We start from the raw sequence: 16,962 nt of genomic DNA on the forward strand, positions 1-16,962 counted from the left end.
ACTCGCCCCAAGTCAGATGGCGAGTCAGACTCATATGTCAAGTTAAACCCAAAGGTCCCAAACAAACATGGTGTTTGTTTGTACCCTTATCATTGTATACCAAAATTGGACTAACCTAGGCCTAAAAAGTTCCTCATAATAGGCTAAGTATGGTTCATTGGGCAAAAATACTCCTCTTATAAACCCAAATATGGCTAACTAGGCCTCACCAATGCACCACACATAGAAGCCTACTCACATGGGTCCTTGACAAGCAAAGTTGAGAACTCCATTTTCACGTCAGCACCGCCACGTCAGCTAGGGCGACACATCATCATTACCACATGAGCAAGTTCGACGAATCACAACGTGCCACGTCAGCTAAGGTGACATGTCAGTACTGCCACGTCAGCAAGTTGGACACGTCAGTACTGCCACGTCAGCAAGTTAGACATGTCAACACTGCCACGTCAGTAGTTGGCGTACTATGATGTGCCACGTCAGCAAGGTGGTAAAATCGTGGTGTGCCACGTCATCTAGGAGGTCACGTCAGCAGGGTGGACGAATCGTGGATGCCACATCATCATAGCCACGTCAACAAGGAGGGCGGGTAATGATGTGCCACTTCAGACAGGGTGCCACGTCATCACAGGCACGTCAGCATCGTTTGACCAACCAGAGACTGACACGTTATCAGCAAAGCACGGTCAGCAGCTGGCTAAGTGATGACGTCATCAGCAATGATTCTGTAGTATATTCCGTTACTGTTAGAGACGGCACCAGCATATTCACAGAATATTCCGTTACCGTTTTAACACCGTTAAAATCTTCAGTCATGACGTCGACAACAGCAGTCGCCGGAATCTTCATCTTCTCCGGCGACGTCGACAACAACAGTCGTCGGAATCTTCATCTTCTCCGGCAACGTCAACAGTAGCATCCACAACCGATGATTCCTTGTAGCAGCAGTAACATAATCACGTAGTCCAGATTTGGTGTAGCACAATTCTACTGGTGGGTTTTATAAACAACCTACAAATTGACCTGCAAGTATACAGGGTCAATTGTAGCTAGAATGGGAAGAAAGGGAAAGTCCACAGGGACAAGGGGGAGCAAATGTTGCTTACTAGCTTCTCTAGCTGCTTCCTAAGCTAACATGGAGCTGAATGGACTGATGTATGAGAGCTGAATGGGGGCAGTAAATAGTGAGTGAAACAAGTAAAGATTGTGGTGCTAAGACACCACTGTGAGCATGAGGGGAAAACAAACAGTGAGCAATGAAGGTAAAAAAAATGAAAGAAAACAGAAAACAAGCAAAACAGTTGAAGATGGAAGTGTATGAAGATGGATGAGAATTCTCCTTCACCTAGCTAGTTCACCTTGGTTACATCCCTGTCATGTGGCTAGTTAACTACCTAAAGTCCTTGGATAACCCCTAGCATTGCCTATCTGATTAAAGCATAGGCAATCACTGGTCATTTAGAGTCTAGGTCTCTAACTAATATGGCTTTGTGAATCCCTTAGATTATCACTAACTCCTAGCATTAATGGTCTGTTTAAAGCACCACCAATCACAAGCCAGTGAACCTTTGGAATGTTACTAACCTAAATGTTTTGAGCTCAACAGGGTCTAACCCAAATGGCTAACCAACAAAGTTCAGTTGTCTTCTCACCCTAGTGGTGAATTAGAACATAACAAACATGGTGATTTACATGAACATTAACATACACAAGAACATGAACATAACATCAGAACAGAGTTTAACAGTGAAGAACAAGTACTGACAGTATAATTGAAATTGAAATTAAACATGAAATTGAAATTAAAATTAACCCAATTAGGGGGTATCTCGGCTAACCCAAGAACACCTATTACAACACCCCAAAGCATCTATTTATTGTTTATACACAATCTCTCCAAAATCCCCAAAAAAACAGAAAAATTAGGGTTTGATAAAAATTGAAATTAATGCATACCTAATATCTGAAAACACTTGAGAGCTTCGACCCATGCTTCTTATTCGTCTTCTCCTGCTCTTCCCATGCTCCTGTGATGTGAGATGTAGTGTCAAATCATCCATACTCAATTCCTACTCCACTGTCTTCGACCTAATCGTTCACAGCGCTAGAGAACAACGGATTAGGTTGATAAAAGTGGAGATAGGGATGATTGTGATGATGGGTTCTCGGATTTGTTAGAGAAAGTGGTTGGGAAAGGTGGTGGTGATGATGACGGACATGGGTTCTGCAGACGGAGAGGGGAAGAAGGTGGAGTCGATGGTTTTGGGAGAAGGGTGTGTTTGGGTGTGGGTATTAGGTATTTGGGTATTAAGGTGTGAGGCAGGGATAAAGATTTTGATGTTTCGCGAAGCTGGGCCGTGGGATGATAACTTCTGAAACAAATCTAACGGCGAGATGGAGACAGATTATGAGCGACAGTTGGATGCAAAAATACAACAAAACTAACGGCTCAAGATGGAGTTAGATGTTGTAGTGTTGGTCAGGTGCATCGAAATCTGATGAATGATGACGCAGCGACCGTTGGATGATGGAATGGATCCAATCTTACGGTTAAGAAGGAAAACGGGTTTGGGTATTGAATTTTGGGTTTAGGATATGGGTTTGGGTTTAGGAATTGGATTTGGGCTTAGGTAATCTTGAGCCCACTTCTTCTTTAAGAACAATTTCTTCCTTTTTAAGCCCATTTTCATCCTTGAGTCTTCCATACCGCGTTCTGCACTTCTTTTCCGCTAGAGTTTCCTCCGGCTTTTTTTTCGTGTCTTTGCTCTTTTCGCTCCGCAACTCATCTAGTCTTTATTTATTACCTAAAAAGGCAAAATTAATTAATAAAAATATTTATTCTTAAAAACAATGAAAATACAGAATATGGGATAAAATGTAGAATTAATGCACAAAGGATGAGTTAAATGCCAAGAAAAATATATAGAAATATGCACTTTTTAGCACTCATCAGCTACTTTTTACCGTAGCCCTGATTCGGTGAAGTTAGCGCAACTTAACTCGGTAGTCTCGATCTAGTGTTACACAACACAATTTAATCTCATAGCCCTGGATTATTCAGTCCGATGTTGTTTGCCTTGTGGATATTTTCGCCCCACTGTGGGCTTATGCACTTTTGTCTCCTTTAGGCTATGCTAGGCACTCTTTTTCAAGAAAAGATTATCGTGTTTTACCAGATCGAGTTATGGCAGTAATCAGACAAACTGCAGGAAGGGACGATTCAACTAACGATTCCCAACACCACTGGAGAAGCGAAGCTGAAGAGCACGAAATTGAGGTTTAGTCAGCCCCAGCAGTACCCACTGGAAACAGGAAGGGTCAAAATCGTTCTCATGACAGAGCCTTAGATCGTGACCGAGATCGAAATCGTTCTCATAACAGATCCCTGGATCGTGGTCGAGATCGAGATAACGAAGGAATGGATGTTGATGGGGAAAACCCACAAGTTCGAGGAAACCCGTCTAGGAGGACAAACGATCAAAGAGGACCTGCAAGATGGCCGCACCACGACTCCTAGTACAAAGGAAGAACTGTTACTCGATCGACTGAACGAGTTGGAGAAGGAGAACGCTCTTCTGAGGTTAGAACGTGAAAACCATCCTCGACCCAGGTCTGGTATTCTGAACAGCCATAGGGGAGAGTTTGTATGGCAACGTCTTGGAAGTTGAATTGACCCTAAAGATGCAGACTCAAACAGAGAAGTGATCGATCTTGATTGACCAGAAAGAAATCTGTTACCCATTGGAAAATTTCCCAAGCGAAGGCCTATACTACCCAGTCGAGCAGGGACCCGGCCAGCTGCAACTCAGCATAGTGCGGCTAGGACTAACATCAGTTCAAAACGTCTCAGGTACGACGAGGATGAGGTTCGAGATCTACACGATGAGAGGGAAGTTTCTCCCGATTACTATGTTCGTTCGGAGCAAGGTAGAGATACAAAAAAGCCCGCTGGACGCCAAAGGAAAAGATTGAGATCTAAAACTCATGTTCCAGAAGACCGAGATTATGAGCAGGAAGACAGTTCCACATATGGCGACGTGGGCGCAATAACAGAAGCTCGCCTTTACAAGATGATCGGGAAAGTAATGTCGAAAAAGAAGTCAAGAGAAGAAAAGATAAACCAGTTGCATCGCTCTGCAGGAGCCCCTTTCAAGCTAAATATCAGAGAATTCCGGCCGCCAATGAATTTTATGGTTCTAAAGATGCCAGAATTCGATGAGAAAATAGACGATCCAGATCAGCATGTTTTACACTATGAAACTTCCATGATTTTGTGTCAGTACAGTGATGAGTTGATGTGAAAAATGTTTCCACAGTCACTCGCTAGAGGAGCAATAAAATGGTTCAATAAACTCTCGGCACAGTCAATCGGTACTTACCATGAATTGGTTGGAGAATTCTGCTCACACTACAAGTACAACAAACGTGATCGGAAGGGATGCCACGATTTATTCCTTCTAGCAATTCGGAAGGAGGAAAGCATCAGACAGTTTACTCGACGCTTCAAGCAATAGTTAGCAGAAGTTGATAGTGCCAACGATCAAATCGTCATCGCAGCCTACAAGCAGGCATACCAGTACGATCAAAGAGGTGTGTACGGTTTCTTGGTCAAGAGACCACCAAAGACTCTGGAAGGACTGTATGATCGAGTGGAATAATATGCTCGAGTGGAGGATGATTCCAAAGATCGAGAGACGAGATATGTTAAGAGATCATCCAATCATCCAAATGATGGGAGAAAAGACAAGTTGAAGAACCGTTCGAGCGGCCAACACAATGATAGAGGTCAAGTCCGAGAGAATAACCAACGCGAACGAATGGAAACTGGGTATCAGAAATTTCATGACATAAAGCTGACGCCATTGAATATACAGCTCGCAGAGTTGTACGAGAAAATCAGTAAGGATTTGAGCCCCCCCTCATCCTTTGCCAGCATAGACACGTGATAAACGTGATAGAACCAAATACTGCAAGTTCCATAAATACCATGGTCACAAGACCGAAAATTGTCGCGCTCTACAGATCGGGGTCCAGCGAATGATCGACGCTGGAAAGCTGCAAGAGTACCTGAAAAGGAATTTGGTAAATGTCCTGGAAAGTTTGGAACAACACACGTGATTAACGCACATGTGATAAATGTCAGTCACGCCAGGATCCATTTGATGATCAGGCGGGCATCATAAAATGAAACCAGGAGTAAACTCAAGCAGTTAAAAGAATGGTACTTGACAAATCATATTGAATTTGTCAGTGGAAATGGAGCATAAATTCTGGAGCTTGGGTGCACGAAAATCGAGTTCTATGAAGCAGACATGATAGGTGTATATGCTCCACAGAATTATGATATCGTTATAACTGCTTGGCTTGGCCTGTTTCGTGTACACTGGATTCTAGTGGACACAGGAAGCTCAGTAAGAGTGTTGTTTTCAGGAGCTTATTCCTCTATGAATCTGCCACACGACTTGATTGAGGAGGAAAAAAATCAAATTATTGGTTTCAGCGGCGAAGTTACAAAGGCGGTTGGAAAAGTAAAGATTCCTATAACAGTGGATGACAAGTCTGTTCTAGGCAATTTCTTATTGCTTGATTGTAGAGCTCCCTACAACGCGATTTTAGGACGAGACTGGCTGAATGAGATCGGTGCAGTCACATCCTCATATCATCAATATTCGAAGTTTGTTTCCCCTGAAGGAACCGTAAAAGTTAGGAGTGACCAGATGGCCTCCCACAAGTGCCGTGAGAGTGCTATGGACGATTACAAGAAGTCAGAAGTTAGAGGGAACCAAATCATGCGAGTCAAGCAGAAATAGCAGTTACAGAACCCTCTCCCTCCATAATCATATATGGGAGAGGACGCAGCTGAACCCCCAACAGTTGAGAAATTGATTGAGGTCCAGATTGGATATGAGAAGCACAAAACAACGTTCGTAGGGGAAGACCGGGATAGATCCGAACGTAGACTTCCACAAGCTAAATATCGACGAGAAGTTCCGTCCGGTTCGTCAGAAAATCAGAAACATGGCGCAAAGCAAAAGACATAGAGTTACTGCAGAAATCGAAAAACTGTTGGAAGCAGGCTTTATTCGACCAGTGCAGTATCCAAGCTGGTTGTCAAATGTTGTACCCGTTCCAAAGAAGAATGGTAAAATTCGTGTTTGTATCGATTTTACTGATTTGAATAAAGCATGTCCGAGTGATCCTTACCCGCTGCCACAGATAAGAGATTTGGTGGATACAATCTCAGGGTGTGGGAGACTTTCATTCATGGAAGGTTTTTCAGAGTATAACCAAATACCTTTGTTCGAGGAAGATCAAGAGCATATTGCATTTGTTACTGACAGAGGGGTTTATTGCTATACTGTAATGTCGTTCGGGCTAAATAATGCAGGGGCGACCTACCAGCATTTGGTAGACCATATGTTCGAGGATCTGATTGGGAAGTCGATGGAAGTATATATCGACGACATGGTAGTGAATTTGAGCAAAAGGAGTCAAATTTTCTCGATCTGCATAAGAGGTTCGATATCTTAAGGCAGTATCATATGAAGCTCAACCCAGCCAAAAGCTCATTCGGGCTATCATCGAAAAAATTCCTTGGGTACTTGATGACGCACAGAGGAATCGAGGCGAATCCATAGAAAATTAGAGTCATCAGAGAGATGCCATCCCCAAGAACGAAGAAGGAGGTACAAAGACTAGCGAAACGTTTAGCAGCTTTAAATCGTTTCATCTCACGCTCTTCAGATCAATTCAAACCATTCTTTGACGTGTTGAAGAAATCAGTCAATTTTGGTTGGACAGATGAGTGCGAAAAAGCTTTCGATGAGATAAAACAGTATTTGTCAACTCCTCCAGTTTTGGTGAGTCCAAAAACTGGACAATCCATTGGGGTCTATCTGGCTGCAACAGAGAATGTTGTAAGTGCAGTGTTGTTTGTTACGGATCTACATGAAAAACCTGTTTACTTCGTCAGTAAGTCATTGACATGAGCGGAAACCCGGTATAAAAGGATCGAAAAGATAGCACTTTCACTACTCCATGCATCTCGTCGCCTCAAACCTTATTTTCAAGGGAGGCAGATCGTTGTCTACTCGGAATACCCACTGAAGAGAATACTGGAACGTGCGGATGATTCCAGCAGACTAGCCATATGGTCAAATTTCTTGGGGGCGTATGAGATCAAGTACGAGACCAGGACTGCAGAAAAGAGGCACGCCCTGGATGCACTGCTAGCAGATTTCCCTATGGACGACATACAAACAGTTATCAAAGAAGAAGAAGAGTTGTTCAAACCCATAGTGCCAACCACCGACCAGACTGGGGGCGAGTCCGCAATGGAGGTCGATACACCTGAACCGTTATGGACCGTATTTACTGATGGGTCATCAAATGTTAGTAGAGATGGAGTTGGATGTGTCATCCTTACCCCAGAAGGTTCGAGGATCGAGAAAGCGACCAGGATGGGTTTTCAGGCATCAAATAATGAAGTTTCAATTATCGGCTTAGAGGCTGTCAAACAGTTAGATTCGAAGAACGTGAAGATGGTAACTGATTCCATGCTGGTAGTTAACCAGTTTCTGGGGACCTACAAAGCCAAGGAAGAGATGATGGCCCTATATTTGGATCATATGAGGGAGCTTACAAATAAATTCGACCAATTCTCTATTGAGCAGCGACCACGGCTGGAAAACAGGCACGTAGATGCTTTAACATACCTTTCCTCTGCAGTCGAAACTGATTCTTCCCGTTTCGTTATGGTGGATTTCCAAGATCTACCTAGCATCTCCGACAGCCACTTTTTTTTGGCTCTCGAACACGCTAGTGGAGGCGAGAGGGAAACTACATCAACACAAGGAAATAACGAGAACTTCGAGAATATGGATGTTGACAGTCCAGTGATAGATAATTCCAGCAGTCTTCTGAAAATACTTCAGACTGGCGTCAACCTTATGTTCGGTATTTGACAACCAATGAACTCCCAGAAGATGAGCATCTCGCTTCAAAGGTGAAGAAGAACGCTTAGAGATATTCAATGATCGAGGGACAGCTGTGTCGCAAACTTGTAACTTTGGAGCCATTTTTGCGGTGCATATCAGCAGAAGAAGGGCAACAGATATTGGCGGAGGTTCATGAAGGAATATGTGGCAACCATTCTGGGGGCGCAGTCTTGCGCACAGGATACTTGCCCAGGTATACTTCTGGCCATACATGCAGAAAGATGCTAAAGAATACGCATAAAAATACGTGCCCTGCCAGGAATACGCTCCAATTCCTAAAAGGCCCGCCAAAAAATTGCATCCGGTTTTTAGTCCCTGGCCATTCTTCATGTGGGGGATAGACATCGTCGGACCACTTCCCAAAGCTCCTGGAGGCGTTAAATTCGTACTAGCTGCTACTGATTATTTCACCAAATGGGTCGAAGCAGTGGCGCTAATACACGTTACCAAACATGACGTGAAAAGGTTCATATGGGAGAATATCATCTGCAGATTTGGAATCCCAGACGCAATTATATCATACAATGGGAAGCAGTTCGATTCTGGGGTGATCAAAGATTTTTGCAAGAACCTGAATATTCGCCACAATTTCTCGTCTCATTACTATGCTCAGAGCAACGGGTAGGCGGAAGCGACCAGTCGCGTTATCATGGACAATCTCAAGAAAAGGCTGGAGAAAGCGAAGGGGAAGTGAACAGAAGAATTCCCCGGAGTCTTATGGTCCTATCGGACGACCCAAAAAGATCCACTGAATTTTCACCATTTGCACTGACTTATGAGACATAGGCAGTCATACCCACCGATGTACATCTCAAGACGACCAAAACTCGTGCTGACAAATCTGGGAAGAACGACAACATACTGGCTTTGGATAAAGAGTTGTTGGAAGAACAAAGAGAAACGGCTTTACAACGTTTGGTCCGATACCAGCAGGCAATCAAGTTGAGATATGATCATAAAGTCCAAGAACGGTCATTTAATCCATGGGAGTATGTCTTGAAGAAAACCTGAGCAGCCACAATGGAACCAAACTATGGGAAGCTCGGAGCAAACTGGGAAGGTCCATACATAGTGGATAGGCCAACATCTCAGGGCGCTTACTACCTAAGGAACCTCGACGGTTTTTCCTTAGGATTAGTTTCAAATCCTGTTGTGCTGCATTCTTTTTCCTTTATGATGATTTTATCCCACTGGGTTTTCCACACAAAGGTTTTAACGAGGCAGCCGTTGTCAGGCAGTAAGTACTTATCTTGTTATTTATATTTAGAAATTTAATTCAACATTATTTTGATATTCCACACTTTATCAAAAAATTTGTGTTAAATTATAAGTTATTGCGGGAGGTTCGAATACACAGTCGATCCTAAGACGACGAAACAAATTACATCTCGATTTTACTGTCAGCAACGTCTCTGACACCTCGCAGATAGGGCGAATGCACAGTTCGAGCATTTCTTTCCCTATCCCAATTGTATCCCCATCATATGGGACATCACCAAATGTGGCGAACATTTTCACCTGCCCATGCATGTGAAAATGTACACATCTCAATTCTGCGCGCATCTTGAATAGCAAGATTGGCCCCCTGCGTGAATTCAAGATAGCAGAAAAACTCAACTTCATAGTCCATGCGCGAGCGAAATGCAGCAAGGAAGTGCACCCTTGCGCGAGCATGAACAACATGACACAAAACATACTGGGGCGGGTTATATGTCACCTCAACCATTTGGGGGCGAGATACATAACACTCCAGCGTAATCGTTACACCCCTGGGGGCGAGTTGCACAACACTCCAAACAACACGCTTGGGGGCGAGTTATGTAACACTCCAGCAAAATACGAATTCAGAGGGGAGCCCAAACTTCTTAATCCATAACAAGTCATGTATTAAGAGGGGGCAATGTTTGTACCTTTATCATTGTACACCAAAATTGGGCTAACCTAGGCCTAAAAAGTTCCTCATAATAGGCTAAGTATGGTTCATTGAGCCAAAAATACTCCTCTTATAAACTCAAATATGGATAACTAGGCCTCACCAATGCACCACACATAGAAGCCCACTCACATGGGTCCTTGCGAAGCAAAGTGGAGAACCCAATTTACCATTTCCAAGTCAGCACCGCCACGCCAGCTAGGGCGACACATCAGCACCGCCACGTCAGCAAGTTGGACGAATCACAACGCGCCACACCAGCTAGGGAGACACGTCAGCACTGCCAAGTCAGCAAGTTGGACACGTCAGTACTGTCAGGTTAGCAAGTTGGACACGTCAGCAAGTTCGGCACGTCAGAACTGCCACATCAACAAGTTGGACACATCAGCAGTTGGGCGCACAATGGCGTGCCACGTCAGCAAGGTGGACGGGCAATGATGTGCCACGCCAGCATCGTTTGACCAACCAGAGACTGACACGCCATCAGTAAAGCACGGTCAGCAGCTGGCTAAGCGATGACGTCATCAGCAATGATTCTTTAGTATATTCTGTTACCATTAGAGACCGCACCAACATATTCACACAATATTCCGTTACCGTTTTAACATCGTTAAAATCTTCCGTCATGACGTCGACAATAGCAGTCGCCGGAATCTTCGTCTTCTCCGGCGATGTCCACAACAACAGTCGTCGGAATCTTCATCTTCTCTGGCGTCGTCGATAGCAACATTCGCCGGAATCTTCATCTTCTCCGGCGACGTCGACAGCAGCAGTCGCTGGAATCTTCATCTTCTCCGGCGACGACGACAGCAGCAGCCAGAGCCGGCGGTCGCAGCCGATGATTCCGTGTAGCAGCATTAACATAATCCCGTAGTACCGATTTGGTGTAGCACGACGCTACTTATTACCGTAGCCCTGATTCGGTGAAGCTAGCGCAACTTAACTCGGTAGTCCCAATCCAGTGTTGCGCAACACAATTTAATCTCGTAGCCCTGGATAATTCAGCCCCATGTTGTTTGCTTTGTGGATATTGTCGCCCCACTATGTGCTTATGCACACTTCTCTCCTTTAGGCTAGGCATGTACATTTAACTTGGGCCAGGCAATATCATTTGCTACAGGGGGCAGTTACTGCAGGAGGCATGCAAGGGTCAATTACTGCAGGAGGCATGCATGGCTAGTAATTGCAATTCATGCCTGCATTTAAAACGGAAATTTGTAAACATATAAAAGGAGGTTTTACAACCCAACGATGGTATGCAATTTTTCCCACAAAAACTCCTGTGAAAAATTCCTAAACTGATTTTAGCATCGAAGGATTTTTTACAGGTACCCTCATTATTCAATCCAATTGGAGTTTGAAGCAGAGGTTCAATTCTTAGCAAAATCATCATCAGATTTGTGTTTGGGGTAGAAGTAATTTTACCATACAAACAGTGTTAGTCCCTAGTAGTAATACAGAAATACAACCAAGCAACACACACGAATCACAACTTAATTTCATTTGGGGAGGAATCAATGTGTGCTGCGTTGAATTTGATCACAAGGAGCTGTTTTTGTAAGCTTCACATTTCCCATTGATAAGAGATTATCTCTAAATTATGTTGATCCCTTAATAAACAAACTTTTATTTTTTAGTGTACTCTTCTTGGTATTCAATAATGCCCACGCCACCAACTGTGCATTATTTAGAGAATATGTCTTAATCATGGTCCTGCACTATGTGCCAGAACTTAAACACCTTATAATGCATCATAATTTCAATATCAAATCACCAAAAATTTGTGCTGCTACTTCTCATTCTATACTCTAGAGAAAGAAATAGACATTAATGGAGGTTACAGGAGCTGGTGGTGTCAATAGCCATGAAGAAACTTTGTTGCAAAATATTGAATTACAAAGTATGGTGAATTACAAAGGAGAGAAATTTGTAATGAATAGTGAGTTTGGTGGATGGAAATCAGCTTCTCGAGTACTAGTTATCGATTGTGTCGACGCCTTTGTATTTTTCGGGATTTTATCCAACTTGATTAGTTATCTCACTAATCAGTTTGGTCAATCTACAGCTACAGCTGCTTTAAATGTAAATATTTGGGTTGGTGTTGTGTTTATGCTTCCGTTACTCATTGGTTTCGTAGCTGATTCTTATCTTGGACGATTTCGTATCGTTTTAGTCTCTTCTTGCTTCTGCATATCGGTAATTCGTTTCCCTCAACTCTCTGTAAGCTTTTGTTCATGTTTTCGCTCTACTTTTCTGATTGTTTATTTTAACTGTGTGTTTAGGGGCTTGGATTGTTGACTTTATCGACTCTGAATGGTTCTGCAAAGACGACGGATTGTGTTAATAACACCAAGGACGATATCTCCTGCGCTTCACCTTCTTGTTTGCAAGTAAACTTCTTCTTCTTTTCACTGTATTTAGTTGCAATTGGTTCTGCTGGATTTGCAACATGTGCACCAGCTTTTGGTGCAGATCAATTTGATGGGCGAAACCCGAATGAGATCAAATCCAAGAGTTCATTTTTCAACTGGTGGCAAATTGGAATATCTGTTGGAGGCACTGGTGCTAACACAATATTAAACTACATTCAAGATAATTTGGGTTGGAGTCTTGGATTTGGCATTCTGTGCATTTCATCTGTAGTGGCACTAATTGTTTTCTTGTCTGGAATCAAAACGTATCGTTATAGCGTCATAGATGAGGCAAGGGGGAACCCATTATTAGGAATAACCGAGGTGTTAGTTGCAGCTGCAAAAAATTGGAGAATCACTTCATCATCAAACACTAGCAAAGATGAGGCATTGGAAGCTTTTGTCGGCAACTCAAATGCCAATGTTGAAGAAGCAAAATCTTTACTACGGTTGATTCCATTGTGGATCATATGTTTGATATATCCGGTGGCGATTGCTCAAAACATGACATTGTTTACAAAACAAAGCAGCACGATGGACAGAACAATTGGTCCAAAGTTTCAGATACCTGCTGCATCACTTCAGCTTTTCATTGGTTTATCTATCATTCTCTTTGCTGCATTATACGACCGTCTATTTGTTCCTCTTGCGCGAGCTATTACTGGCAGACCAAATGGCATAACTATGCTCCAGAGAATTGGGACTGGCATATTTTTTACAGCAATATCCATGGTGATTGCAGCTGTAGTGGAGAATAAAAGACTTCAAACTGCAATAGATTTCGGATTAGTCGATACACCAAATGCAGCGGTGCCAATGAGTGTCTGGTGGTTGATTCCGCAATACGTGGTGTCTGGTCTTGCTATTGCATTCACCAGTATTGGTTTACAAGAATTTTTCTACGATCAGGTACCAAATGGATTAAAAAGCATGGGTCTCGCCTTGAACACTAGTGTGTTCGGTGTAGGGAATTTCACCAGTGGCTTTCTTATATCCACTGTTCAGAAGGTAACTAGCGCGGATGGGCAATATGGTTGGTTCGCGAATAATCTCAACCGCGCGCATCTGGACTACTTCTATTGGCTTCTTGCAGGACTTAGCACATTAGAGCTATTTGCTTTCTTGTGTTATTCAAAAACATATTTGTATAGAAGAGAAGCTTCAATATAAGATAAGCAGAACTCTGGTTTTTTGCCAATAAAATAGAGTTTGCTGTCAAACTGCGTCATTGATCCCATTCTAAATTGTGTTTTTACTACACCTGAAAAGAAATAACAACAAAATTTCAAGAATTCTGATAATGTAGGCTGTCAGTTTCTAAAATCTGACACTATAAATATCATACAACTGACCAGACGTGTCGCCATTGCTCTTTCTCAATGTTGCCAACTGCCAATGAGCCTGCTCAATTAATTTGGACAGCATTTGGGTCGTAAATTTCAGAAGCCAAATTTGAGAGAACTTTAGCAACATATCCCATACGAGGCCAACTGACAATTTTACGCTGTAAACACTGAGATGCAAGAGAAAGAACTTGGTACAAGCCTTGCTCTGGATAATGCCCTTTCAGTAGTGGATCTGCAACCGCAGTGAATTCCTTTACCGCCTGCCAGTATAGGCTTTGCCTGCACACTCACCAAACAAGAAATTCAATCAGCTGATGGTATTTTCTCAATCTGCATCTGTTGAGTTTTCCTGTTTGTCTTAAAAGTTAAAAATGTACGTAATATAAACAACTAAACAGTTTACCCATCCAATGAGACTAGGCTCAATCTCTGCCAGGCGCCCTGAAACTAGTTCAAGCAAGACTAAGCCGAAACTGTAGATGTCAGATTGTTAAGTGAGCTTACAATGTCCAACAAATTCAGGTGCATGGCGATGACACTGACAGCTGAATTACCTTGTATGGCTAGACTCGTCATGATCTGGAATGCGCTCCTTGAACCCGAGGAAATCTGACAGTTTTGGGTGATATTCAGCGGATAGGAGAATGTCGGAGGGTTTAATATTTCTAAGGATAACGGGAGGAGTTGATTTATCGTGCAAGTATTTTATTCCTTTAGCTGCACCAGCTGCAATTTTCATTCTCGTATTCCAATCCAGAGGCTTCTTATTGCGCAGAAGAACTAAAGCAGAAACAATGATATAATTTTCGAATCATCTTGGTCCTCCACAGAGTGAGGTCAAATGCAAGAAAGAGACAGAGTTAGTAGGTGCATCTTACCATGCAAATAATCCTTCAAGGATCCCAATGGCATGAAGTCATAAATAAGAAACATCTGGTCTTTGTCATTGATGCTGTAACCTATCAGATCGACTATGTTAGGATGGTGCAAAAGGACACGCATCTGAATTGCCGAAATCAATGACGGGTCATGGTATCCGTGAATCGTAAAGATGCTTTCATCGTCAATTTGTCTAATTGCAACATCCTGTGAAGATGATTTCTGCACATTACTCACCACAAGTAATTCAAGAGCAAATTTCTGAGTCAGTGCAAAGACTATGACTGCTAATGTAATGATAATTGAAACAGCATTTCAAAAATTCACAAATTTCTTAATTGATAGACTAACCTGTCCACTGCTCTTTAAGCAGCCTTTGAATGTACGCCTGTATTCTCCTTGGCCGAAAAGGGATTGTGATGCAAAATCCTTTGTGGCCGCAGCAAGTTCCTGAAACTTAAACTTAGTGATGCAAGTATGATCTTCAACATTGTTACTGGAGCTTCCAACAAATTTAAAACTCGATTTCTTTGCCATTTTAGTCTTCTAGAGATTGATATGAGTGAGGAAGAAAGAGAGATTGGAAACAAAATATTGAAGGAAGAACATATACACTTGTTGACAGACAATGGGTCACATTGAATATGGGAGTGAGAGCAGGCTGTGGAATAGATAAAGGTTCTGAGACAGGAAGAAGATGACAGATAGTCAGCACCGCCTCCACCGCCATCACTTTCGTCTTCTGGATCTATTAGATCAATCCAGTTTCCCTAATTCTTCTTCGTTACTCTCCATAGTCACATCTCAATACATCCATCACCCATTGTTATTGTTGTTGATATCTTTACTGTCATATCATTCTTTCCCCATTTTCAAACAAAAACAACAAATCCATCACTTTTGAGTTCAATTTACAGAATGTTTTCAAGAAAATATCCGTCAATTTCTCATCCAAAATTTTAAATGTCAGCTTCATTCAAGCTTTTTACACCCAAAAATTAATTTCTGAATCTCCTTATGCCCATGATGTTAGTTTCCACACAATGAAATTAATTCAAAAAATCTAATCGAAGAAACTCAACATTCAAGATATATATGTATAGATCGAAAGAGAAAATTAATAATCAGAGGGTTATAAAAGTGGAAGAAGAAAGACCCAACCCAATTGATTTCATAACCTCTATGTCAGATCCATTACCCATTTTCTCTGAATCAAATTAGCTTTCGATGCTTTTGGTTTTGGTGTCAGATCGGATTTTCTTCAATAGTAACTTCTGTTGCTATGAGTTTGAGAAGAAGACAACAGGGAAGAAAAGGGATTGTATGGTTCTGAAGGTGGAGAGGGGGTAACTATTGTTTGTCTACGGCAGTGGAAGATTGGTTTGCTGGTTTTGGGTTTTCATGGTGGATGAACTGGTGGTACTGTATTAATGGGGAAGAACTGTTTTGTTCTCTTTGAAAGTGGTTGCGGCGACGGTTTGAGGAGGAGAAGGACCAGAAGGTGAAAGAATTAGGGAAAATGAATGGTTAATGTGTAAATATTAATAGAGTAAACGGTATTATTGTAATCCATCACTTTTATTTATATTTACTAATAATTACTAAACGGAAGTAGGACTCAACGTAGTCAATACGGGTCAACGTCCAGTCCAGGTACCAAGCCCTAACGTTGGACAAAAGTTAGACCAAAGTCTGGTGTTGGTCAAAACTCGAGTACCAAACAACAATTATCCCTTAAAATTTTGTTTCACTGTTAGTTGACCTATTTAACTGTACAAGAAGATATTTCTTATACTATCCTTTTGATTGATTATCAGTAGTATTAGAAATATGTGTAATTTGATATCCATGATTATATTCGTTACATAGGTGTTTTAAAATGATTTTCGATGATATAAAGTTTACGAAAATCTATGATACAGTTTGAGAGATACATCAATTCTAAATTTTACAAATTATTATCATAAGGATATAATTGTAAAAAATACTTCCTTTTATTTTAATGCCTCAAGAATTGTGCAAACTTGACCATGATCACCTAATAGTGGGACGGAGGGAGTATTTTTTTGAGTGTGCGCGAGTAGAAGTAATCTGTGGACGGATAGCTTCAGTCTTTTTGAAAGCTGGTAGGGGAGGCCGAGCCCTACTTCCTTCAGTCGCAAACCATTCCCCAGTCTCCCGCTCAAGTCACAGTGTGCTACTCTGTATGAAGACCTCCTTCTTTTGCCACTCTCCGTTCACACGGTTCTCAAAGCGGAGGAGAAAGGGCGGGCAGCAGGTACCACGAGCCCTCTATCCCACACATATATTCAGAAGCAAGTGTAGTTCACCGGTTCCACCGAGTGCTCATCTCTCTTGGAAAAGATCGTGTGAGTGTGCAGTTATGCTTCGGATGC

At 42.2% G+C, this 16,962-nt stretch overlaps 2 protein-coding genes across 3 annotated transcripts; one reads left to right on the plus strand and one right to left on the minus strand.

Annotated features, from left to right (window-relative positions):
- Positions 1-11,207: 11,207 nt before the first annotated feature.
- On the plus strand, positions 11,208-13,514 carry LOC113290321 (protein NRT1/ PTR FAMILY 5.10-like). Its single transcript, XM_026539932.1, has 2 exons — positions 11,208-12,126; positions 12,213-13,514. The coding sequence occupies exons 1-2, from the start codon at positions 11,761-11,763 to the stop codon at positions 13,509-13,511; spliced, it is 1,665 nt and encodes a 554-aa protein (XP_026395717.1). The 5' UTR covers positions 11,208-11,760; the 3' UTR covers positions 13,512-13,514.
- Positions 12,740-16,098, minus strand: LOC113286679 (serine/threonine-protein kinase PBL27-like). Of its 2 annotated transcripts, XM_026535270.1 has the most exons (6): positions 14,918-16,098; positions 14,566-14,788; positions 14,242-14,467; positions 14,091-14,160; positions 13,694-13,966; positions 12,740-13,602 (listed from the first exon to the last, which is right to left on the minus strand). In XM_026535270.1, exons 1-5 carry the CDS (start codon positions 15,101-15,103, stop codon positions 13,841-13,843), a joined length of 831 nt encoding a protein of 276 aa, XP_026391055.1. In that variant the 5' UTR covers positions 15,104-16,098; the 3' UTR covers positions 12,740-13,602; positions 13,694-13,840. The 2 variants fall into 2 exon arrangements, with proteins under 2 accessions (XP_026391055.1, XP_026391054.1); XM_026535269.1 differs by lacking the exon at positions 14,091-14,160.
- Positions 16,099-16,962: the final 864 nt, after the last annotated feature.

Source organism: Papaver somniferum, chromosome 6 (genome assembly GCF_003573695.1).
Source record: "Papaver somniferum cultivar HN1 chromosome 6, ASM357369v1, whole genome shotgun sequence".
NCBI classification, from domain to species: Eukaryota; Viridiplantae; Streptophyta; class Magnoliopsida; order Ranunculales; family Papaveraceae; genus Papaver; species Papaver somniferum.